Below are 24744 nucleotides of genomic sequence, written 5' to 3' on the forward strand. Positions count from 1 at the left end.
CAGTACAGTTGCCTTTACTCAACCCTTTGGGAATAAGTCAAAAGGTAACTTGGAAGGAATGAACAGGCTCTTTGTTCAGGAAACTAGTGATTCAGAGGCAAGACAATGACCCACTTGAGTGTATGTATGTGTGAGTGTGTGTATGTGTTAATGTGTGTGTTTGTTTAAATGCTGAGGTGTGTGTGCACATGTGTGTATGTGTATGTGAGTGTGTGTATGTGTGTGTATTTGCTTAAATGCTGAGATTTTTGTGTGTGTTTAAATGCTGAAGGATGTGTGTGTGTGTGTGTGTGTATCTGTGTACGGGAGATGTGCATGTGCATGTGGAGACCTGAAACTGACTTCTGGGCTCTTTCTTGATCGTTTTTCACCGTATTCCCTATGCCAGGGTCTCCCAATAAAAACCCAGATCACTGACAGAACTGGTATAGTTATCCAGGTTGACCTGACGATCCTGTGTCAGCCTCCTAAAGGCTAGGATTGCAGGTAGACTGCCATATGAGCCCAGCATTTGCGTGACTTCTGGAGATTCAAGCTATTCCAGCCTTTCTGCTTACATGGCAAGCATTTATCCCTGCAATCCTCACAATGTGCCCCTCCATTTAGGTTTTGCAAGGCTATTTATTTATAGGGTCTCAAAACGTGAGCCTCTCCTTTTCTTACTTACCCATGCTCATCCGCACTGAAGCCACTGGACTCTATAAGCTTGTGTTAAGAGCTGTACACCAGTGGTTTTCAAATAGTGTTCCCAGACCAGCAGTGACAACGTCCATCTAAACCATGTTCAAAATAAACCTCTAGGTCTTAACCCTAGACATCCTGAATTAGAAACTCTGGTAGCAGTGTCAGATGCTGTGGGTCCAGGAAGCCCTGCAGAGAATCTGAAACTCTGCTTTAGGCTGAGAACATCACTCAGGCAGGAGAGAGAGAGGGAAAGGGAGAGGGAGAGGGAGGGGAGCAGAAGAAGGTGGCAAAGAAAACAGCCAGTTGCAGGAGGGAGACTGGTTTTTGGCCATTTGGGAGCCAGACAGTGGCTTCTGGCACACATCACAGACTGAGTTTCACACACTTTAAAGGAAGAGAGAAGGCTGTGAGCTACAGGAGGAGGCAGGAAGGCCAAGGTGGAAAGCTGAGGCCCAGCAAAGCCCAGGCTTCACGCTCTCATTTGAAGCTGGGGACCAGACTTCTTAGCTGAAATCTCACTAGTTCTTCATAATTGGCAGCAAATGTTTAAAAATTAAACAGTTCAGGGCAAATAAAAACATATTCATGGCCCACATGTGGCCTGTGGACTGACAGTTTGTAACCTTGGGGAGTCTTGATGGATCAAGTTGGGGTAACATTTAGCCAGTTACTGTTAGCACTATTCGTGGGCAGTTAAGAGTCCATTTTAACTGGAGAGTTATTTCTGACTATTCCTGCTAGTGGTCATGAATATACAGGGCTCACAGGCTGCAAAGTTTTCTCATTTGACAAAATGTTTGCCACATAAGCACAAGGACCTGAGTTTGATCCCCAGATCTCTCTCTCTCTCTCTCTCTCTCTCTCTCTCTCTCTCTCTCTCTCTCTCTCTCTCTCTCTCACACACACACACACACACACACACACACACACACACACACAAAGCCAGTACATATTGTTAATTCTGTTCCTAAGGAGATGAAGACAGGGGATCTCTAAGGCTTGCTGATCAACTAGACTAGCTGAATTGGGTTTCAAACCAATAAAAGAAACTCTTTCAGAAAACAAATTGGATGGTTCCTGAGGACTCACATCAGAGATTGTCCTCTGGTTTCCACACACCGTTGTGCACATATATGGACACCTATGCATGTGAGCGCACACACACACACACACACACACACACACACACACACACACACACCATCTATTTGATTCTTCCTGCTAATGTTCCTCTTACATTGCAGATCCAGGTTTTCTTGTCCCGACCCCCACCTCAGGACCTGTGTTTCCTCATCCTTATCTTCTTATCTGCCTGTCATCTCTGAAATGTCTGTGGCAAGTGTTCAGAGTTCCATGTGCCTTGTGGGATATTAAAAGGCATATGTGTACCTGTCAACGTGCCTGATTCATGCATGCTATTAAGTGAGTTCAGGGAGAGAAAGCACAAGGGGCAGAAGCAGAGGCCTGTATTCAAACATCAAGTGAAGGGTGCTATTATGGGTGGTTCATTAAAATCACTTTAAATGGGTTTTGTTTGTTCTCAGTGCTGTCTTTTATTGTGGCAAGGAGTAGCTTGACAGTGCATTGTTTGAAACTATACTAAAATATACTAGGTTTGTTGTATTGTCATAGGCAACAAAGTAGTGTGTGTGTGTGTGTGTGTGAGAGAGAGAGAGAGAGAGAGAGAGAGAGAGAGAGAGAGAGAGAGAAAGGAGGAGGGGGAGGGGGAGTGAGTCTGAGAGAGACAGAGACAGAAACAGAAAGACAGAGATTCTGAAGGCTGAGACACACATGCTCATGTACATGGAGGCTGGTATCAACTTTGAGTTTCCACTCTTGCCCACTCCACCTTATCCTTTTGAGACAGGGTTCTCAATCTGTACTACAATGTTTCATGCAAGCTGACTGGTCCAGCCTCTGGAATCTTCCTGTCTCTGCCTCTTCCCACCATCATCACTAGGGTTACAAATAAATACACATCATCACGCCATGTTTCTACATGGGTACTGGAGACCTGAACTCAGGTCCTCCTGCTTGTGTGGTAAGCTGATTGCTGATTGAGCCATCTCCCCAGCTCCATACAATAGTGTCTTTAATGTGTATCTGGTCACATCAATTTCTTGCTTCTGATATCTCACAGTAATGTCCATGGGTCTTTGGCATATATGGCTTGTGAGTCCCTCCCACAGTCTGGGATCCTAGCCCTAAGGACCAGCACTCCTGGATTTCTCTTATTTCTTTAACACTCAGCCTTTTCTTTCTTTGCCAGAATTACTTATGTTAAACCATTGTCTGGGAGGCCCATAGCCCTTCCCAGGCTCCTCTCCCTCTCCTGGAGGCTAGGTGCTACCTCATTAAATACAAGGAACATCACCTCCTCAGGGAGGCTCCTCCTGATTCCTGAGTAGGGACCTGCTTCACAAACTCATTTCATGTTCTTGCAATTGCGTGCTCGATTTAACATCTGTCACTTTGACAAGATTGTGGTTGTGGTTTTTTTTTCTTTTTTCACTGTCAGAGCCAAAGCCTAGCATAAGTTTCAGCACGTAATGGGTGCTAGAAAATTTTTATTGAGTGAATGAATGAATGAATGGCCATGAAACTATAATACACCATGTTGTGGGACATAAAGGCTTCTTTAAGGCTGCATATTAGAGTGAAAGGTGATTTTCTTACATACAGCAGGGTGTCTCCGATAAATTGGTTGTTGTGTAAGTTACTATCGTATTTATAAAGGGCTATAATTTGCCTGCTGCACTGCAAGCTGTCATGGCTTCTTTAGGCTGAGCAGTGTGCACAGGGAGAGGATGATACGGAAGGATCTGGAGGTGTGGTACATGGTGCGGGCTGCAGAGTGCTGTTGTCTGTCCTTGCACAGGTGGTTCAATCTATCGCTCCTTTTCCACACATGCACAAGTCACCTGGAAGTCTAGTGCAAATCTAGAGTCTAGTACAGGTTGCTGAGGGTAAATCCTGATGTTTTGCATTCCTTACAAGCTCCCTGCTGCTGGGCCAGGAACTCTATGTTGTATAGCAGAGACAGAACAGTGAGCGCCATGAGTGGGGTGACAGAGCCTAGTGTCAGCAGGGTCTTCTGTATAGCAAGAGGAGGGTGGTATCAAGGGTTGACATGGTGAAGAGCAGTGTTCTGGTAAATTGTAGCTTAGGCTGTTGTGGTCAGTATGTAGTGGGAGAGAGGTGGTAGTGGATGTCCTACCATACTAAACATGTGGTGGAACAGAGGACTCAGAAGTACATAAGTACATTCCCTATTGGGAATGTTGGGTGCTGAGTCACCCATGCGGCAGAGGATAGTCAGTAGTGTGCTAGGTCTTGGGAACACAGTAATAAATAACACAGAAATCTATATCTGTCTGGCAGAAACAGTGGTCCAGTAATGCCCAGAGAAGCAAGGGAAATATGTAAAGTACTGTAAATTGATAAGCATTACAGAGCAAACAAAAGCAGCCGTGGAGTTTGGGAGGTCCAGGATGGGGAAGAAGAAACTTTAAATAAGGTGGGAGGAAGGTATCATGGAGAAAGTGACACTTCAGCAGAGCTAGGAAGAAGATGAGGGAGGGAGCTGAATCTGTGTTGAGGACCCGGGCTTGAGTACTGTGTTAGGAACACATTTAAAGGCTGTAAGAGGGAGCTTGTCAGGCATGTCTGGTGAACATCAGATCCTGGGCATCTGAGTTCAGTGGGTAAGGAGAAAAAAACAGGGAGACCATGGGAGGAGAAGAAGGTACTGGAAGAAGGTACTAAGCACTACACGATCTTTAGCTTTTAATCCAACCTGTGAGCAGAGAAATAGTGACCTAACACTGTGCTTTAAAAGAATTATATTGGCCAATGAAGAGACGAGTTAAAACTGAGAACAGTTGTGGAATCTGTTAACAATCCAGGCAGGATGCTCTGGGAACGAGGGCAGGATAGAGCCAATTGAGAGTCTTTAGGCAGTGGTTCTCAACCTGTGTGTTGTGACCCCACAAGGATCACCTATTGGATATCAGATGTTCATGTTCCAGTTCATAACAGTAGCAAAAATACAATTATTAAATATTAGCAAAAATAATTTATGGTTGGTTCCACAACATGAGGAGCTGTGTTAGAGGATCACAGCTTTCGGAAGGTTGAGAATCACTGCTCTAGGGTGATGCTCACTTCAGCATCCTTGGTCCCTCTCCAGGTCCTGGTGTCTTGCAGGCAACTCAGTACCTCTTTGGCACAAAGGATGGGTGAATAGGAATCCCTGTGGATCACACAATTGTTCTTTAAGTAGAGAGGCCGGTAGCTCAGAGTTTGGTCCTGGTGTGGAACAAACGTGAACTAAGAGAATAGCTATCACGAGAGTGCCTGCGACTCAGAGCACTGCTCCCAAGTCACAGAGTGGTTAGGGTCACCCTGTGGGTTGTAGGTTGTATTCCTTCTGTCAGTGAGAGCATACTGTTGAAAGCTTTTGCCAAGGCATTCTCCTGCCTGGAAGAATGTATCTTAGATTGTTGCTGTGCAGTATAGGGGGTGCCTTGGGGCTGGACCTTCTTGTATGCTTGTGTTTTGTTGTGACCCTGGGATCAGCTTATCCAGTGGACAGTGTAAAAGCAGCTAACTGAAGGGCATGGGGAAGGTAAGGCACAGGATATCCGGCTCCATGAAGCCCATGGAGTCTTGAGGGCTGACATGTGAATGGATTTGCCCTCCTGCTGGTGAGTGTGGCTCCAGTAGTCCCTGGAAACATGAGCAGTATGGTCATCAATTCTATCTGAGAGATAAATTTTAAGATAACCTTTCAGCTGGTCCTGTTGGTACAGGCCTCTGACCCCAGCTACTCCGAAGGCTTAGACTAGAAGGTCACAAGCTCAAAACCTACCTGGGTTGGAATGAATTTAGACTACCCTGTGTGATACAGTGATACATGTCTCAAATTAAAAAATAAAAAGACCACTAAATATAAAGTTGCATGCTAGCATTTGCCTAGCATGCAAAAGACCCTGTACTCAATCTCCAGTACCCAAGTAGATCATCTTTCTCTAACTCCTTTCATTGTCTTGTGAACAAACATGTAGCCCACAGAGACATGATAGCATGCTTGGTCTCTTCTTTCCTCTCTAGCCTGCATGTCAGGCCTCCCACGTCTTCCACAGGCTGACTCCTGTCAGTTCCACTCTTGTCAAGTATTCTTATCTTCACTATTTACGTAAAGCCTCAGCGTTTCGAGACATTTCCACATCAGGAGAGCCTAAAAATCTTTCTAGGTACAAAGCCCCTTGTAGAGTTCCTTGTCCAAGCCCTTTGGGTTCTATACAATTTCCAAAATATGATCATAGTCATCTGGATCTGAGGAGATAGCTTAGTGGGTGGAGAGCTTGCTGCACAAACATGAGGACCAGAATTCAAATTTCTAGAATCCAAGTCTAAGATGGTCACAGTAGTGTGGGTTTGTAATACCCAGGAGATGGGAGACAAAAACAGGAAATCCCCAGGAGCCTAAGGGTTAGCACACCTGGTCTATGCAACTGTGAACAACAAGAAGGCCCTGAGCAAAATAAGATAGACGTGGAGGACAAACACATGAGGTAGTCTTCTGACCTCCATGTGTGGGTCACAGCACATGTGTGCCCATACTCACACACATGAATGTGCAATCGTGCACACACAGATGCACACACATACAAAGTTGCCCACACCCTCTGAGAGCCCAAAGGTGCCACTGCTTCCGGAAGAGCTCACACCCACAGGACTTGCTTTCTCTGTGGTTTTGTCACTTAAAAGCATTGTTTACAAAGTCAAAAGCTTCAGTGCTCTGTAATGAGCTGCAGCTCCATTTCTGTGACATTCTCCTCCAGACCCAATTGCCCTTTATACAGTATGAGCGAGTGTCTCTGTGTGCATGTGGCGGAAGGTGTGTTTGATGTCCTGACATTTCTGAATCGAAGCCAGAAAGTGTAACCTTTGTGTTTGCAATTCAGACTCCAGATTCAAGGCTTAAGGAAGGCATCTAACTTCTACTCAGTATGATTTATTTAAGCTTTGAACTTAACTCCAACCTAACACCTCCAAAGTACCAAATACTCAAGAGGACAATAGCTGTTTGAACATTGTGACTTAAAGTAATTCTCATAAAACCTGTATTATTCAAACGTGTTAGAGAGCGCATTGAGTCCTTGCCTGTGGTGGACACTGTCCAATGTGTCTTTCAGGTGTTGTCTGGTGTGACTCTCACAAAGCTCTTTGGCATAGGTGTTGTTATCACCATGTTACAGATGAGAGGAGCTTGGAGAACTTAAAAAATATATTCACAGTCTAGCAGTAGAGGGTGGCAGAGCCAGGACTTGAACTATAGACTCTGTACTGCCTAAAATCCTTGGGAAGAGTATTGGATGAATTCAGATCACCTGGTAAGGCCTGGCTTCTTGCTAAGGGAAGAGAGCCATGACAGCTAATGGAGTTTATTACATAATAGGAAAAGACTGAAAATCTGTGCAATCCAAATGACTTCACATTTATTTTAAAATACTGTAGCAAATAATTCGTGTGTTCACACCTTTTACAGTCCACTGGCACAACTGGAAAAGGTGCAAATTTCCTTCTTCTGAAAGCTTGGGTTTCAAGGCTGACAGAGATGGCAGACATGGACTTAAAGCAGGGCAGGGCAGCAGCCAAGAGGAGGATCTGGGGTTAGGCCCTGGAAAGAAGAGATGCTTCCATACTCCATTCTGGAGGTTCTATGTGCATATCTGTGGGGGCAGAGATTGTAACAAATAACACTAGGGTATGTTCATATAGTAGCTGACGGGTAGTCCAGAGTCATTTACAACACAGCCTGAGACCTATTTCTCTCTTTCCATCTGCTCCCTGTCCCAGTGGGGAGTCCATTAAATTATGGATCAAACCAAGCTCCCTTCAGATAGTTGGAATTTTAGCAGGTGCCTGGACCAATAGAGTTCCAGAATCACTTGCCAGGTGCGTGACTTCGCACTGAACCCCGGAAGAGGAAACAGCAATTGAGTTGAAATGATGGATGGGACACGCCCATGCTCTGAGAGAGCATGGAACTGTTAGGATGTCTGGCAATAATTAGCAGAATGTGATACAAGTCAAGGATTGGAAGACTGCCTTGGAAAGGGAATTCAACTCCTTTATCCAACAGATGAATGGAGGGCCAGAGATTTGTCTACATGACTCACCCAGGGAATATAACAGAGCTAATATGCAGGGCTGTATTCATTATGCTATTTATAACTATAACAAGCTGGTCCTGTTAGCCAAATTATTTACTTTTCCTAGAGAATGTAGACCTTTGTGAACTTAACTAAGCTAATTGCACCCCCACAAAACACCCCGAGAGAGAGGCGTTAATATTCATTTTCATATACATGTAATGAAATACACTCAGACCCTTGAGTTAAATAACCCATGGTCACCCAGAGACTAACTCTGAGCATCAATTAATATAAAGTCTTACCCTTTACCTCAGAGTCCCCCAAAGAGCTTTTTCCTGTTTTAATGTCTCTACTTTCATCAATCAAACTCAGCCATACAGATGTGAGGTTTACGTTTCTCTTGGTCTAATCTTGAGTTCACCTACCTTCTAAGGGATAGGACCGATTGGGTAGAAATTTGGTAGGACCACTTCTTGACTCTATGGCCAACTCCGCCTAGGTCAAAGATGATAACACCATCTCCTGAGTGACTGGAAAAATTGAGATGTAGGTGGACCTATCCTGGCCTTTCAATGTACAGGCGTGTCATGAACTTGGCAGTGTGTGACTTCTCCCCATTCCTGCCCTGAACACCACCCTCCCATCTCTCCATAAACATCTGTTTACAGTTTCTCTCCACATTAACCAGTCTTCCTGTGGTTGTGGACAGGATCCTGATTCAAGCTGACTTTTAGGAGAAATCCCTCAATACTTAGGTGTGGCTAGACCTATGGCCTCAAACAGTGCCAAGAAGACTCCATTTCCCTATCTCCTTTGATTGCTTCCTCTACCTCTAACAGATTGCTTCTCTCAGAGAATTTTGTCGTCCTTGCATTAGAAAGACCTTGACTTTTGTGACAGATTCCTAACAGAAACTATTCACAGGAGGAAAGATTTATTTTGGCTCACACTTCCAGTTCATGGTTGGCTGTTTCCTTGTCTATAATGCTGTCTGAGGCAGAGTGTTGCAGCAGAAGGGCAAGACAGAGCAGAGAAGGCCATCTCACGGCAGCTAGAAAGCAGAAAGAGAGGAAAGGAGTGGGCCAAAGGCACATTCCCAGAAACCTACTTCCTCCAGGTGATTGGAATATGCTTGGCCCAGGGAGTGGCACTATTAGGAGGTGTGACCTTGTCGGAGTAGGTGTGGCCTTGTTGGAGGAAATGTGTCACTGTGGGCTTGGGTTTTACCACTCTTCTGTTTGCCTTCTGAACAAGATGTAGAACTCTCAGCTCCTCCAGCACCATGCCTGTCTGGATTCTGCCATCCTTCAGGCCTTGATGATAATGAACTGAACCTCAGAACCAATAAGACAGCCTGAATAAATGTTGGCCTTTATAACGAGTTGCCTTGGTCATTGTGACTCTTCACAGCAATGGAAACCCTAACTAAGACACCTTCCACAGCTCCATCATCCCCAAATGGCCATTCAAATTTTGAATCTGCTGGTGGATTAAAGCATTGATTAGGTCAGAGCCTTATGGTCTAGTTGTCTCTGGAAAGAATCAACACACTCAAAAGCATGCTTGACTGATCTCTTGGCATCTCTTGATGTGATCAAGTTAACATTCAAGGCACATGGCAACAAACAACTTAGTTCCTGGAAGTTTCAGAAACTTCCACTGGAAAGAGTTCCTTTTTCCTAAAATTCCTGGTAGCTTTAGACTTAATCTTAGTAAATGATTAGTAAGCCATATGCTTCTCTTCTGTTTCATGTTACCAGGGGGATGGACTATGCTAATTGGCTTGACCTGGGTTGTCTGTCCCCCTGATCCAAGAGACTAGGTCTATTCCTAGGTCAACAAAGCATAATGAGAAAGAAAGGATGTGTTTCACTATTGCTAAAAGAGGAGCTGTCTGCTGTGTAGACAAGACACAAGCTGTGTAGTCCAATTCTTTCCTGGCTATCTTCATTCATAACACGCCAGCTTGTTTCTATCTTAAAAGCCTCTTCTCTGGAACACTCTGAAGTTGACTGCCTCATCAAGCTTTGCATAAGCTGCTGGGAATGGTTGCTGGCTCTTGTTAGTGACAATTTGCTCCTTCCTTGCTCTCACCACCCCATTGACATTTCTCCCTTTGAGTCATCAATGACCTGGAAATTGCCTGCTCTCGCAGGCCTGAGGTCTTTCGTGACCTCATTACTTCACACTTCGATCTCTCTTTAAAGGAAATCTGGAAAATGAAACTCCCAGTCACACCCAATCAGTTGCCATGCAGTGGGCAACTGAGATTGAGCCTCTCGACATCTCAAAATGGAAATATTATTGAGGGGAAGGCTCATGAGGCTCCTCCCCTTCCTGATTATTGTTATGAGTTCTGGAAGAGGGTGTCATTCTCCACAGTGGTAGCCACAAGGAAGTTGCTCATAATCCAAAAAAATAATAACCCACCCATGTTCATGCAAACAGTACTAATTAACTCAGTAAGTCACACACCCAGAAAAGACATGGAGAGAGGAGAGGGAGTTGGGAAGGAAAAGGGTTTCAGTGTAGGTAAGGCGAGAGAAGATAATGTAGTGACAAGAACTTATTATATATGTGTGTGAAACTATCAAAGAGTATTTTTTTAAGATTATGCAGCGAAATTAAGTCTCGAATTCTCTCTTGCTAAGAGCCTTGTTGCAGTCTCTTAGAGTGGCCTTTCACAGCCAAGTTCCTCTGGGACATTTCTGTAGAGAAGCATGTAAGCCCAAAATACACCATGTCCCATACAAGTACAGCATATAACAGCATGCAACTTCATCTATATACAGATATGCACTCAAACTCACACACACACACACACACACACACACACACAATTGGAGAGCTGGCTCAGTGGTTGAGAGCACTGGTTGCTCTTCCAGAGGACCCAGGTTCAATCCCAGCACCCACATGGCAACTCACAACTGTCTGTAACTCTAAGATCTGACACCTTCCCACAGACATACATGCAGGCAAAACACCAATGCACATAAAATGGTTATAAATTATTTTTAAATATAGTTGAATCTTGGTTGATTTTTTTAAAAAAAGGCTATACAATTAAGACTCCAACCTAGATAAAAGCTCAGAATTCCACTTCTAATGCCATCTGACTGTGGACCACTTCTGCTCCTTGCCTCAGTCTCTCTATCCTGGAGTTGACATTTATCTACACACCAAACTCTGTTTTATTCTTCTAATAAGTTCTCGAACACATGAGTACTGTGGACCTTTTCTGTCCCCAGGTCTATGAATTCAACCAACCATGGGTGGTCATTTTAAGATATTAAATTTTGTATCTATGTAGAACATGTAGAACATGTTAGAACACTACCATGACATCATCCCTCAAATGGAATGGGATAATAACTGCTCGTACAGCATTTGCACCATGTTAGGTACTCTAAGTATTCTGATTCATACAGTATGTACATAAGGTATGCCCGCATTCTATATAAGGAACTTCAGCATCCAAGAACCAGGGTACTTAAAGAAGGAAAAAGATATTTGGAACGACCCATAATGGATTTGGAGGGGAAACTGCCATTCTGAAAGCTAAATTCAGAATCTCTCCCTCTGTGTGTGTGTGTCTGTGTGTGTGTGTGTGTCTCTGTGTGTGTGTGTCTCTCTGTGTGTGTGTTTACACATGCACTGGTGCATGTATGTGTGTGAACGCATGAGTGCATGGAGTCTGTAGAATGTAGGTGTCATTCCTCAGGCTCTGTCCATCCATTTGTTGTTTGTTTATTTATATTTATTTGGTTTGGGGGGTGTCTCTCACTGGCCTGGAGCTTTCCTTATTAGCATAGGCAGGCTGGCCAGTGATCCCCAGCAATGTGCCTGTCTCCAGTATTGGATTACAAGTGTGTGCGACTGTGCCAGGCTTTTTACATGGGTTCTGGGGATTGAATCTGGATCCTAATGCTTGCCTAGCAAGCACTTTAGCAACTTATCTACCCCCTAGGTCTCCTCCTTTTAAAGTTCCTCTTCCTGCTTTTATGAAACAGTGTTTACTGGGTTTCCTGTCTCCCCAGCTACTCCTTGTAAAAGCTCCGACTCTATGAGAAGCCGTGTCCAATGACAGTAGAATTTGGAGAATTAAGATCTTCCCATGACCTGGGAAGGGAAACATCAAAGCCCATTTGTTATTTATTTACAAAGCGCATAACAACCTCAAAGTAGCCCCCTCCCTAAATCCATTTCCAGAAAAACTCAGAAGTGGCATGTTACCTGCTGGAAATGTCTTTCCAAGTGACTGAGTCTTGCTGGGACTGGAAATGGACCCTTCTTGTCTGAGTGTGCATCTTTTACACTAATCTCTAACTGAAGCCCTAGGTCCTGCTTGCACCTTGCAGCTCTTCTGGTACCTCACAGCCCCACCATACCTCACCCGCATGCCTCACAGGTCCCATACCTCAAAGTACCTTTATACTTCACAGCCCCCCCATACCACATAGTACTCTCACACCTCACTGCCCCTATACCTCAAGCCCATCATACTTCACAGGCACCAGTCTTCATATCCATGTACCTCACAGTATTGTCATACTGCACAGTACCTTCATAGTTCACAGCTCCGCCCTCCAAACTTCACACCCAATACGTCACAGCCTCTTTATACCTTATAGTGCTTCCATTCCTCACAGTCTTTATACCTCAAAACTCTCTACACCTCACAGCCTCCCCATACATCACAGAACACCCCCATACCTCGCAGGTCCTTCCATACCTTACAGACCCCCATACCTCACCAGGCTTGGACCTCAGGGTTTAAGTGACAGATTCTTACTATGCTTATGAGTAACTGGAGCGGAATCTTCTGTATTGGGTGGGTTGTAGCAGAGCTTCTGAGACCCACACTAGCCAGAGCCCATCCTGTCTGCCCACCATCCAGAAGAGAGTCAGTAGCCCTTGGCTGTCGGTTGCTGTGCTAAGTGTTGGATGCACATAAAAATAATGGCAGCGACGTTGATTCTAGCATTTTGATTACACTTTTCTATTTTTTTTCTTAACAAGTTTTCTGGTTCATCTTCTTAGAATTTGGGAAAACAATTATTAAGATTCTAAAGAATTAATCAACAGAAGAATGTTGAGGGCAGGCCCAACTACCTCATTCTGAGAGGCGTAATAACTATTTCATTTTGCTACCTAGCTTCAAAACAAAACGAGTCTTTGTATTTTATACATGAAGCCACATCCAACCTCCATCTTCATTTGAACTTACATACAACTTTCAAGTACAAAGCTTCCTTTTAAGCTCGGTAATAAACTTCACAGGAATGAATAATGGTCAACCTTAATAAGTAGCATGACCCTAACAGTGAATCTTGTTAATGATCATAATACGATAGCGTCATTAAAAATGAAGTCTTCAATCCAGAGTCTGTAGCATCCCCCACCCCCAGCCCCGGTCACTTCACATACGAGGTAAATCCATCTAGAACAAATGAATGTTGGGAATTTAGCTAACTTGCAGGTCATGTCCGTGGAATGGTGAAGCTAGGGTTGGTTCTTAGGTCATCTCAGCTAACAAAGCCATGCTGTGTGCATGCTCTGGGATAGCGAGGTGCTATAGGAAGCCTGTAACGGAACCAAAGAATCTCTTGATCTTGCCTCTCCTGATTTATTCCGAGAGACCCCCACATACATTGTCAACTTTTCAATTTTCCTGTTGAGGGGAGATAATCTTTTTCCTGCCTATCTCAGATTGGTGGGAATTGGATCTTTAAAGGCAGACAAATAGAAAGGATAGGAATGATGAGAGTTTATTTCGAGCAGTGATGTGAACTTAGGATGAACGAGTGAGGAATACAGGAGAGGACAAGAGACTCTGCCGACATGGAAAATGTTTACTGTGCATTTCATCTAGTTTCTTTTTAAATGCACATTAAAAATAACGATTCCAAACCTGCTTAAGGAGTAAAAAGCATCCGTCGGTTCTTTACCCACACAACCAGAACACAGCCAAAGCAGTCACTTAATGAGAGATTAGAGTCTAGAGCCTGGGAAATGGCACAGCCGTTTAGACTAAGAACCTGGGGACTCGAGTTAGAATCCGTGGCACCCATATAAAAGCCAGTTTAACAAGATTCACCGTTAGGGTCATATTAATGTCTCTCATGCCTATACCTCCAATGTTGGGAAAGGGGAGTCAGGCAGATCCTGACTGCTAGCTGCTGGCCAGGCTAGCCAAAATCACGACAAGCTTCAGGTTCAGAAACAAACCTTGTCTCAAGGGACTAGGACAACACCAAAAATCCTCTTCTTACCTCTCCATGTACTTACACAGTGTGCAACCCCACAGGCATGTGTAACCCACTAACAAATGTACATACATGTGTATACTACACATGGGGTGAGGGGCGGGGTGAGAGGAGGTCAGGGTCCTAGAATTGCACTAGATTTTGTTTCTCTCGGTGCTCTTTAGAAGTTTTTTTTACAAAGGGGGATGGCTGGTAGAAGGGGCTGAACCTGTCACCTGTGGGATCAAACTAGACAGTTATACCTTGTGAACCCATTCCCATATGGTACAATGAGCACTTCATGGAGCTATCAGTGGATTAAAGAGACAGGATGCTCAGAGGTGCTCTGCACCATACCCGGTTCACCATAAGCACAGAACAGACCATTGCGGGTCCATTCAGTAGTCCTGAGTGCCTTTTCTGGGCCTTGGGGATGAAGTGTTGAACAACAACAAAAAGAGAGTGTGCCTTCGTGGATCTTATATACTAGCTCAGAATAGAGGAAATGGTGGAATAATGGAATAAATGGATGAACATATGGGGCCGATTGAGATACTGTGTCTTGCTGATCACACAGAGCAGGATGTCTTGGTGAGGACTATCAAGTGATGAGGATGCAGGAGCTACCTGATTTGGTGGAGACAGAGAACAGCTTCTCTGAGGAGGTGGCATTTAAACCTACTTGGAGGAAAACAGAACAGAGCATGCTATTTTTACATTAAAATTAAGAAAACAACAAATAAGCTGGGTGGTGGTGGCACCTGTGTTCAATCCCAGCACTCAGGAGGCAGAGGCAGGTGGATTCCTGAGTTTAAGGTTAACCTGGTCTACAGAGCAAGTTCCAGCCAGGGCTACAAAGAGAAACCCTGTCTTGAGAAGCAGACAGACTGACGAATAGACAGACAAAAAAGAAAATAAAAACAAAACAAACATGGACAACCCTTCTCAGGCTAGAGAGATGGTTGAGTGGGTGACACTTCCAGGACAGCTAAGAGCTAGAGTTTGGGACCTCAGAGTCCCTTTAAAGCTAGAGGAGGTGGCTAGAGACAGGAAACTCCCAGAAATGCTCGGGGCAGCCAGTTTGGAGTCTGAGATACACAGGAGGCAGCAATAAGGAGACCCTGCTTCAAACAAATTATGTGCTTTTAGAAATTATATAGAACATGATGCTGTGAGATAGTCTTCTACTTGTTCTTTTAAGTTTCAAAGATTTTTGAATGGTGATACATCAAATAAATGTGTCATTATTTAACTGTTTTTCCTATTGGTTAGTAGAAGATTCTTTTCCTCCTCCTCCTCCTCCTCCTCCTCCTCCTCTTCCTCCTCCTCCTCCTCTTCCTCCTCCTCCTCTTCCTTCTCCTCCTCCTCCTCCTCCTCCACCTCCTCCTCCTCTTCTTCTTCTTCTCCTCTTCCTTCTCCTCTTCCTCCTCTTCCTCCTCCTCCTTCTCCTCTTCTTCCTCCTTCCCCTTCTCCTCTTCCTCCTCTTCCTACTCCTCCTTCTCTTCTTCATCTTCTCACTGTAATGATTCTTGGGTTAACATCCTGTGTCCACATGCACTGTAGGAACATAGAGGTGATCAGGATATGCCTTCCAGGAAGTGACTCCCTTCAGGAGGCAGGATATGTAGAAACCAGCGCAGTGAGGTGAGGTGAGACTGGTGGGAGGCGCAGGTTCACGGTAGAGGAACCATCCTGGACAAAGGTGGAGATGAGAGGCTCATGTGAGCATCCTAGGAACAGAAATAACCCAGTTTGGCACTAGTATGGTACAGGCTGAAGGGTAACAGCACAGGGGCAATGGACCAGAAGACCGGAAAGTCTCTGTAGAAAACTATTCTAAAGAGTGTGGACTTTGAGGCCAGGTATGGTAGTACACACCTTTAATCCCAGCACTTAGAAGGCAGAGGCAGGCAGATCTCTGTGAGTTCAAGACTAGCCTGGTCTACAGAATACCAAGCCAAACAGGGCTACACAGTGAGACCCTGTTTCAAAAACAAAATAGACAAACAAAAGGAGTGTGGAATTTGGGCAGTGGGAGGCATTTGAAATAAAGCAAGAAAAAGTCCTAGAGTGTTCCCACAATTCATGGTTTTCTTTTGTTCCATGTTGACAACTGTATCCAAAACCATGAGAATATCAGGGGAAAAATCTTTGAATGTAAACATATCGTTATAATCTTTTTTATTGTTACTCATTAATTATTCACTATGCCTAATTTATAAGTTAAATGACAAAAGCATTTCTAGAAAGTTTGGTGTTGTCATCTACCATTTCAGGTAGCCCCCCTCAGGGGTCTTTACAAGTGACTCCTGGGATAAGGACCTGGGTTCTATTGTGTCTTGGCATTTTGAATGACCCTTATGATGGGCATAACTGAGCCAATACCGTAACCATTTGTTTTCATCGTGTCCGGGATGGAACCCAGGCTTCTTTGCATGAGCAGTGCATGCTTTAGTGCTGAGAAACACTCCAGCCTCACACTCAGGAGCCACACTCAGAGCTGTTGACAACCCAACAAACAGAAACCAGAAGGGGATGGGCACGGATCCTTTGTAACAGCTCAGAGATCAGCTTTTTCTATCTAGGCTTGTAGATCCACAAGTGAGCACGGTCCCATCAGGCAAAGCTGCTCACTCTGCGCCTGGATTAGGTGCCTGCGGTTTAAATACACTAGTTGGCTTCCTCCCCTGTCCCTGTGCCAGCGACCCCTCTGGTGTATCCTCAAGACAAGGAGATTGAATTCGCTGCCAGTAACTAAATGAGGCTAGAATATCTACCCAGGATAGTCAGGGAGGCAGGTGTGGTCCAGACTACACTGATAATTAGATCTCAGCCACCGAGCTGCCCATTCTCTCCAAAGACACAGCAGGCGTAGAACAGATCCCAGGCTCTGCCTCCCAAGGGCTGACGTCTCCATTTAGGGAGCGCCCCTGAAACTAATGGACAGTGACAGCTCCATTTGAAAAACATAGAAACACTTAACAGGGAGGCTGTAATCTGCCAGCCCCGTAAGCTGCTTATTAGCAGGGAAATCACGCTCTGCAGCAGCTTTGCCCCCTTGCTTAACCCCTGCCTCCAGCATCTCCTCTGTGCTATCTCACTTAAAGATTTCATTGTTCTAGGAAGGGGTGGGGGTGAAAGGGTGCAGAACTGCTGGAAGCTGTTTCTTAGCTCCTTTCACAGCCTCTGGGGAGCCCTGCAAATCAGCAGCCTTCCTCCTAGTGGGGATGGGAAGTGGATGGTTTTTAAGAAAAACAGCTCCTGAAGACTCTAGGTGTCTCAGCTAATAGGCTTCTGGTGTTGGCTCCTTTGGGTCTTCACATCCAAGCCAAAGGAAAACGGCAGCCGAAATCCCTTATGACACACCATCTTCCACCAGTGGGCCCTCTCGACTTGGTCCATTTGCACAGGATCCTGCCTACTCTTTCTCCCCTCTGGACAACTGTAGTTGTTCTCATTTAGTATACCTGGTGCCAATCTAGCCCCCAAACACGTTCATTCCACACTGAATCCCCTCCACCCTCCTTGGCATCGACACTGTAATCTCCAATTTACCATGAAAAAAAGCAAAGACTGGATCCCACTCCCTGCAAATGTGTCCGGCCCTTAGTGGTCCTCACTCTCCAGCTAAAGTCAGAGACTCAAAGCCACCAACTCTCTTTCTCTCCTCCTTCAGATCTTGTCAACAATAAATGCAAATGAGTTACAGCCAAGTCCAAATGCATCTTCCCTGACAGCTCCCTTCCTCCAAGTCCTCATCTTTTCTCGGCCAGCTGTTGCAACAATCTTCTACCTGGGCTCTTTCCAGTGTCACCCCTGTCACATACAGCCTTTGTAGACAACACTGGCAATCTGGTTTAAACACAGCCGTCATGTCACTTAGAGCTTACCAAGCTGAGATGGAAATCCACTGACCTTGCATGGCCATGAGGACCATGATGTGACTCCTGTCCCTCTCTGTGACCTCTCCTGTCCCTCCTACCCTTGGTCACTCTGCTCCCATTCTGTCCTTACTGAGAATTATGGCAAGCATATCCCTGCCTCAGGACATTTGCACATACACTGCCTCTGCCTTCAGGGCTTTATTGTTTTTCTGAGACATCCAACTGACACTGCTCCTTACTTGCTTCACTAAGCACATGCTCAAAGGCCATTTCCCTAATTACGAATGACATTTGAGCACCTTTTGTGTATTTTGACTCTTTAAAATAGTAACCCAGTCACAAAAGAACACACATGGAATGTACTCACTGATAAGTGGATATTAGCCAAAAAGAAGCTTAGAATACTCACAATACAACTCACAGACTATATGAAACCCAAGAAGAAAAAAGATGACACCAACGTGTGGATGCTACAGTTCTACTCAGAAGGGGGAAGAGAATAATTTCTGAGAAATAGAGGGAGAGAGAGATCTGGGAGGGAGATAGGAGGGGGATGCAAAAATGGGGGGGCAGTTCAGATATGGGGGGAGATGAGGGAGAGGTACAGAGGGCCAGGAATTTGAAAGTAGGTGTGTAGCAGTGGGGGAGGAGGAAGTAGGAGTAGCCAGTAGATAGTCCCAGATGCCAGGGACCCAAGAGGTTCCCAGAACCCAACAGGGAGGACTTTATTCAAAATACCCAGCAAAGGGGAGATAGAACCAGTAAGAGACAATATCCAGTGGATAGCACGGCCCCCAGTTGAGGGATGGGGCCACCTACCCACTTCAAAAATATTAATCCAGAATTCTTCCTGTCAAAAGAAAATGCAGGGACAAAGAGTGGTGCAGAAATTGAAGGAAAGGCCATCCAGAAGATGAAGGAATGGCCCCACCTAGGGATCCATCTCATCCGCAGACACCAAACCCAGACACTATTGCTGAGGCCAAGAAGTGCTTACTGACAGGAGCCTGGTACAGCTGTCCCCTGAGAGGCTCTGCCAGAGCAGGATCAATACAGATGCGGATGTACTCAGCCAAACATTGGACCAAACATGATGTCCCCAATGGGGAAGTTAGGGCAAGGACCGTAGGAGCTGAAGGGGTCTGCAGCCTCATAGGAAGAACAACATCAACCAACCAGACCCCCCAAAGCTCCCAGGAACTAAACCACCAACCAAAGAGTTCATAGGGGGTACCTATTGCTCCAGCTGCCTATGTAGCAGAGGATTGCCTTATCAGGCATCACTGGGAGGGGAGCCCCTTGGTCCTGTGGAGGCTCAATGACCCAGGGTAGGGGAATGCTAGAGCACTGAGGCAGGTGTGGGGGGGAATGGGGGAGCACCCTCATAGAGGCTGGGGGGTGTAAGAGGGGATAGGGGGCTTGTGGAGGGGAAACTGGGAAGGGAGATAACATTTGAAATGTAAATAAAATAATCAATTAAAAACGTATTTTTCTCAGGGTGGCTAGAAAGCTAGTTTAGCAGTTAAGAGCACAGTGTTTCTCTTGCAGAAGACCCAAGTTCTGTTCCAGTGTGCACATCAGGTAGCCTGTGCCTCCAGCCCCGAGAGATCTGACTCCCTCTTCTGGCCTCCCTAGGTACCTGCACTTTAGTGCACATACCTACCACACATACACCTAATTTAAAACAAATATAAGTCTTTACAAAAATAAATTTCTCAGGCTCTAAATCTACATCAGTGGGAGAGTGCTTCTCTTGCGTATCTGAAACCCTAAGTGCAATTCTTTGAGCCCAAAAGGAAAAGAAAAAAAAGAAAGAATATTAATCTTTTGCCTTTACATAATTTTCCTTTGGGCTATCTTTTCCTTCCTAGCACATAATCACTTAACTTAAACTCATATTGACAAGTTAAAGGGCCCCTTTTTGTAGCAGGCATCACAAATACATTTTATCTAGTTTGCTATTAACCTTTAGGCTTAGTTGGGTTTTTTTAATTTCTTTCTTTCTTTTAACTGCACATACATTTTTCAGTTTTTAACATCATTAGACAGAATTTTCTTTGTTGTTTCTTGGTTTTGACCCTTTGGAAATGTCTTTTCCACTCTCAAATAATAAGTGCATTCATTTAAAAAAATTTTTCTGCAACTATCTTGTGCTCCTATCTTTCCCTTATCTGAAATTTGCCTTTTGAAGTTCTCTTATCTTTATCAAGCTTATGCCTTTAAGTTTCTCATAGCAGAGTGAATGCAAGATACTCGTTCATAATAGCGATATTATTCTCTATTAAAGTTGATATGCACTTGTGGGGTGTGTGTGTGTGTGTGTGTGTGTGTGTGTGTGTGTGTATGTGTTATAGTGTGTGCACTTTGGTGCACATGTGTGCATGTATGCCTGTGCATATAGTGGTCAAAGGTTGATCTAGCAGGGTATCTTCATGAACCGCTTTCCATTCTATTTTTTGAAGCAGGCTGGCCAGCAAGCCCCAAGAATCCTTCTGCCTTCACCTTTCTAGAGCTGAGATGACAGGCACCCTCCACTGTGCCTGAATGTATATGTAGGTGCTTGTGTAAAGCGCTCAGACCCTCACGCTTGGGTGACAAGCTCTTTACCAACTGAGTCACCTTTCCAGTCTCACAAATATGTCTGTAAGCTCAACAAGAGATTTAAAAACTCAAGTCTGTGTCTTCAGTATTTAAAACTTGAGTAGCTCAGAACTAACCCCTGTCAGAAGCATGCACTGCGGGTGATGCCTCACAAAGGAAACAACAAACAGTTCCAGGCCCTTGTCACACACGTCACTTCATGTTATTATCACCACAACCCCACATGAGAAGACCCACAGTTGTCCCTGTGTTGTACAAGAGGAAATGTCCTCAGAATTGTACAGCCAGTGAGCAATAAGATGCCAAGGTTCTGATCCTTGTTGTAGGACACAGACCCCAGAGTTCTCTTCTGTTCAGGGAGCAGCCGTGGCTTCCTGAGAGTGCCTGTCCCATCCCTTTTACTAAGGCTCTGTGGAGACACGTCACTCTCCTGGTGACAGGAGCTCAGTGACAGTCCCTGGTATCCTTCTGTGCACTCTCAGAGGCCAAATTTGATGGCTCCTTTGCAGAAAACTTTCCTGCCTGACATTTTAGAGGTATTTCCAATAGGACAGTGCATGTGCCTGTGACTTCTCTCAGTCCTTAGCATATCTGAGGTCTTCTCTCCTGGGTTTCCTTGCTTGCCCTAAGACAATGTTGAGGGAAGTTTTATCATTGGCAGATGGGAGTAGAATCCATGCCTTGAAGGGTTATCATTTGATTTTGAAAGGTACCATGAACAAAGCCACTCAGTGCCTGCCAACTATGTGGGAAGTGGCTGGTGGCCATTCTTGTTCTTATCCACCCTGCCTCCCTCAGTGTGACATTCTGAAAGGCTTTTTTCAAGGTCTCTCGCCTGAGCCCCACAACTCCTGACTTCCTCTTGTTCTCAGCTAGACCGGCACTGGCCTCTCAAAACCATGATATCCAAAAATGGAAGTCACCATCTTTCTAAGTTTTCCCATATCCTGTCCCTGCTGTTGAGAGAACTACATTCTCTGTCAATCAACAGCACCACAATTTCACTCACACTCCCACCCCGCTGCACTTTTCAGTCTACCACTTCCCCTCAGCTCTGTTTGTAAATGCGGAGGCAGAGACCCTGGCTCTGATAGTTGGTGGATCCAACTCCACCTCCCGCACTGTGATTGCTAGCAGCTTGCCCTTGAGCAGATGATTCCCTGGCCTTAGTTTCCTTGTCTATAAAGTGGGAGATAATATTTGCGTTAGCTAATTTGTTTTGGAAACCATGATAAATCCCTGGCGGGTGCAGTTTAAGGGAGGAGAGATCCGTTTGGATCCACAGTTTCTAAGGATATTGGTTCACCTTGATGTGGAAGGCATGACGGCAGCAGTGCTCACATCGTGGTGGGCTGGAGGCAGAGTGTGGAGACCTAAGCAGAAGTGGATATCATTTTCAAGGCCTGCCCCCAGTGACCTACTTCCACTCGCTAAGCCACAATCCTAAATTTTCCATAACCTCTCAAGTTAGTATCTGCAGCTGGAGAGCAATCACTCAAACTTATAACTCCACATTCAATAAAGCCATAGCAATGATATACTCCATAAGGCCATTGAGAGGGTTAAATGAGATAATATGGGTGAAGTCTTCTGCCAGATGCCCAGCTGTGGCAAACACACAATACAGATCATTGTTATCGTTGGTACTGTAATAGAATTAGGTTGACGTTGCCTCCTGCATAACTTACTTTCCTCATCATTGTGATCAAATACTTAATAAGCAGCAGGAGTGTGAGGTGGCTGGTCATATCGCATCAGCATCTGGGAAGCAGTGAGCACGCAGGAAGTATGGCCAGAGTATGATACCTCAAAGCTTGCATCTAGTAACTCACTTCCTCCAGCAAAACTCTACATCCTAAGCATATCACAATGTTCCAAAACAGCGTCATTAGCTGAGGAGCAAGTGCCTCACACATATGGGAGACACTGCACATTCAAGCCACAACCCCTCCTGTAGATGCTAGAATCCTGGGGGTGTCTGTGCACATGGCTATGCTGAGAATCAACAACAGCAAGCATTTGGAGGTAGTAACTCCTCTTCTTAGGCAGGAGTTTAATGTGTGCATGTGAATTTCCTCCCGCACCAGGTCTTCATATTTGGAGAGTGATTGATTTTACCGTCTGGAACCTTGTAATTAAGGGTCAATGATTAATCCAGCTATCCGGGGCTTTGTGGTCACACTGAGATCTTATGTTTGGGTTCTCCCTCCATTGGCTGATGTTTGAAAACTATATTCTGTTGAGCTAGAAGCACCTATGGTTCCTGATCAAGAGCAGCAGGATGGCACTTTAAGGGTTCTGCTGCTATAAATATTGAGCTTGCCAGGTGATGTATGAATGGGTCATTATTTGACATCTGATACCCATTAAAGATGGGGAAAGACCTTAATCCCATGTCTTTCAACAGATGGCCTTGTCTGACTCATGGGGGGTGGGTGACGCGGTGGGGACATGCCACATGCTGCTAGCGCCACCCCCTCATGCCTTTGGCATACATTTCCTGACTTCCCAAAAGGAAACCAGGAGTGACCTGAGAGCTTCAGCACCCAAAGGTTGGGAGCCCAAGGTCAGGTAACAAAGGTTATGAGAATTTGCATTTTCCATTGCCCTCACTGCGGATCATTGAAAGCAGCCTCTGCGTTTCTGGAAGGGAAGGGATTGGAGGAAACCACACCCGATTCTGTTCAGTTCTGTTTTATTTTGGCTTTCGGTTTTGTTTTGTTTTGTTTTTTTCCCACCCACCACAAGTTCTTTTCTCCCCCTCTCATAGTGTGGGCGAAACGCTGAAAACTTCGACCGGTTTTTCACCCGCCATCCACCAGTCCTAACACCTCCTGACCAGGAAGTCATCAGGAATATTGACCAATCAGAATTCGAAGGATTTTCCTTTGTTAACTCTGAATTTTTAAAACCTGAAGTCAAGAGCTAAGTAGATCTGTAGACCTCCGTCCTTCATTTCTGTCATTCAAGCGCAACAGCTGTCATGGTGACATTTTTTTCTTTTTCATTGCCAAGTTACATCCGTGTTTTCTTTGCTGATGAGGCTAGAGTGGCCATGTTTCAGAACCCAAATGTCCTCAAGTAGTTTGGAGCATCTCGAGGAGATGGAATTATGCAGGTGGCATGTAGAAAGTGCTGCATAATGGAGACACGCTCAGAGTCCTACTATGTACATCACTAGCATGTCGGCTCACAGGCCCCCAGGGGAGAGAAAATGCTTGCTTTTCTCCCTGGTCCTCTGCACTGCCATCTTTACCCCAACCCTCCAGTCTACATCCCCCCACCCCCCACAAAATGGATAGATGAACCAAATGCTAGCAATATCCTTCCACTTTCCAGGCTGGGAGCTTGGCTTGAATCCAAGTATATGGCTGCTTTGCCCTAGAGGGAATCCCTCCACACTGCCTGTTCTGGAGGCAGTAGAGCTTTGAAAAGAACATGCTAAAAATAAAATTTTATTTTTATTTTTTTAACTCAATGTTAAGAAGATTATCTAAGTCCTGAAAAAAAAAAAACAGGACTGCGCTTTTAGACAAGTTTCCATCTAAAAGCACTTCCAGGGTCATAAGGCAACCAGCTTGGGTGCTGTCACCTTGCAGTAGCTTCTAACACTGGATGTCTGATAGCGGTACCCTCATCTCCCAAACTACTCAAGAATGACATTTGGCACTGGTCCTGAAACCACATGGTCACTCTAGCAAGGTCCCAAAGGACCCTGATTCTACATTACATTTCAAATGTTACTTGCTTTTTTATTTCTGTTATCATTGAAATGCAAAAAAAAGAAAAAAAAAGAAAAAACTCACTTTGTTACACATGCTTTAAGATCTGTGTCCAGATGTTATTAACCATAATGGCCTGCTTTGTTCAACCAAGAAGATGGCTATGAAACCCAGCAGACTTGTGCCTGTGGGGAGGGGATTTGTCTAGATATACCACTGGTATCGGAGAACTAGTTGTGTGCTCTGAGAAAGACACCATCTCTCCAGACCATGACGGGTGAATTCTTCAGTTTGATGTCATTTTGCAAGATGTTTGTGGGAATGTTTATTTGCACTTCGGTATCTGTTCTGATATTTTTCTCCTAGCATCAAGATACAATACAAAGAAAGGAAGAGAAAGAAAGAAAGAAAGAAAGAAAGAAAGAAAGAAAGAAAGAAAGAAAGA

At 44.8% G+C, this 24744-nt stretch overlaps 1 protein-coding gene across 3 annotated transcripts in view; it reads left to right on the plus strand.

The window, feature by feature from the left end:
- Prkcb (protein kinase C beta) overlaps positions 1 to 24744 on the plus strand; it is a 330729-nt gene that overhangs the window by 300517 nt on the left and 5468 nt on the right. Inside the window, exon 17 of one of the 3 annotated variants that reach the window (XR_003710963.1) lies at positions 23348 to 23563. The exons of 1 other annotated variant lie outside the window; for it this stretch is intronic. Coding sequence is in view for 1 of the 2 variants with exons in the window: in XM_028764303.1 (XP_028620136.1) it covers positions 23348 to 23506 (159 nt within the window). In the remaining variant the exon portion in view is untranslated. Of the gene's footprint in view, positions 1 to 23347; positions 24359 to 24744 lie in introns of those variants that run through there. One more of the 3 variants, XM_028764303.1, reaches the window with a different exon arrangement.

Source organism: Grammomys surdaster, unplaced genomic scaffold (genome assembly GCF_004785775.1).
Source record: "Grammomys surdaster isolate TR1022 unplaced genomic scaffold, NIH_TR_1.0 142, whole genome shotgun sequence".
NCBI lineage: Eukaryota > Metazoa > Chordata > Mammalia > Rodentia > Muridae > Grammomys > Grammomys surdaster.